Source organism: Amphimedon queenslandica, unplaced genomic scaffold (genome assembly GCF_000090795.2).
Source record: "Amphimedon queenslandica unplaced genomic scaffold, v1.1 AMPQUscaffold_13135, whole genome shotgun sequence".
Classification (NCBI taxonomy): domain Eukaryota; kingdom Metazoa; phylum Porifera; class Demospongiae; order Haplosclerida; family Niphatidae; genus Amphimedon; species Amphimedon queenslandica.
In genome coordinates this window covers 88,621-89,808 of record NW_003546629.1, presented here as the reverse complement: position 1 = coordinate 89,808, position 1,188 = coordinate 88,621, and the positions used below count along the sequence as shown (strand labels likewise).

The window sequence follows — 1,188 nt, the reverse complement described above, 5'->3', positions numbered from 1 at the left end:
CATGACATGTGTATAATGGCACATTTTTTATTTGGGACACTCACTCCCAAAAATCCNCTTTTAATTACATGTAGATTAACATGTACATGCATGGTATTGTGTTAATTAAAATATGCATAACTATCATTTAGGTACATGTACATGTAGTCTATGTACATGTACATCCATCTTAATTAATTTAAAATAGCACCTGTAATCTTATTAACCTTAGACATAAAATCAATATTATTTGTGATGATGCATACATAAGTGTACAATGAACATGTAAATTCCATTAAACCATTAAGATCCAGTATTTTAATGCTATTCATGTACATGTACATGTATATTGTGTTTCATTACCATGTTCTGGTGTAGCGTTAGTTCTCTCTCTAGTTCTTCTTTCTCTGGTAACTGATCACGATTAATCTTAATCTCTCTCTGGAGTCTAGCAAGCTGAGAGAGACAAGAAAAATAGATAAAAAATAAAATAAAAGTCTTATAATATTATGATTGCTGTTGGTATATAGTACCTCCATTTTAAGGAACTGTAATTCTTCCTCTTTTTCAGCTAGCTTAGCAATTCCCTGCTGTGTTATTGTAGCTAAAAAATAAAATAAAAAATCATGTAATTATTATTACTGTACTGTACACATAGTCATATACATGTACATGTACATGTGCATGTTCTTGTACCTTGTACATTAATCTTCTCATGGAAGACACAGACTTCTTCATTCCTCTCTATAAGCTGGAGTCCAGTGTCATTCCTGCTCTGAACCACTTGCTCATAATACTGACAAAGCTACAAATGTACAATAAATGAAAACACTTAATAAATAAATAATAATATTAATAAATAGAATAATAAATGATTAATAAATAATCAATAGATTAATAATAAATTAATAAATAGAATATAAATATAGACTTAAGGTGGGTTCACACTATTACGCTAATCCTCACTTAATTACATTTACATGTACATTGACATGTAAAACATGCACAAAAAGTCAATCAAATCACCCACACTTTTAATTAAAAATTAATGGTGTGCTGGCCTAGCATCATATTGTTGTACATGTACATGTATTTTTTACCATGGTGTAATGTTAGTTCTCTCTCCAGTTCTTCTTTCTCTGGTAACTGATCACGATTAATCTCCCATTTTGAGTAAACTGCAACAATGCAATTACTGCACTGATCCAT

The 1,188-nt window shown here is 30.1% G+C and overlaps 1 protein-coding gene across 1 annotated transcript in view; it reads right to left on the bottom strand.

Moving 5' to 3' along the window:
- The window catches only part of LOC109585011 (putative golgin subfamily A member 6-like protein 3), a gene marked incomplete at its 3' end in the record, with an annotated part of 7,983 nt that extends 7,187 nt beyond the window's left edge, over nt 1-796 (bottom strand). The window contains exons 1-3 of the mRNA XM_020000943.1: nt 676-796; nt 513-583; nt 343-435 (exon numbers count right to left, since the gene is read on the bottom strand). Coding sequence (XP_019856502.1) covers nt 343-435; nt 513-518 — 99 coding nt within the window. The remainder of the gene's footprint in view (nt 1-342; nt 436-512; nt 584-675) is intronic.
- Between the last annotated feature and the right edge of the window lie 392 nt (nt 797-1,188).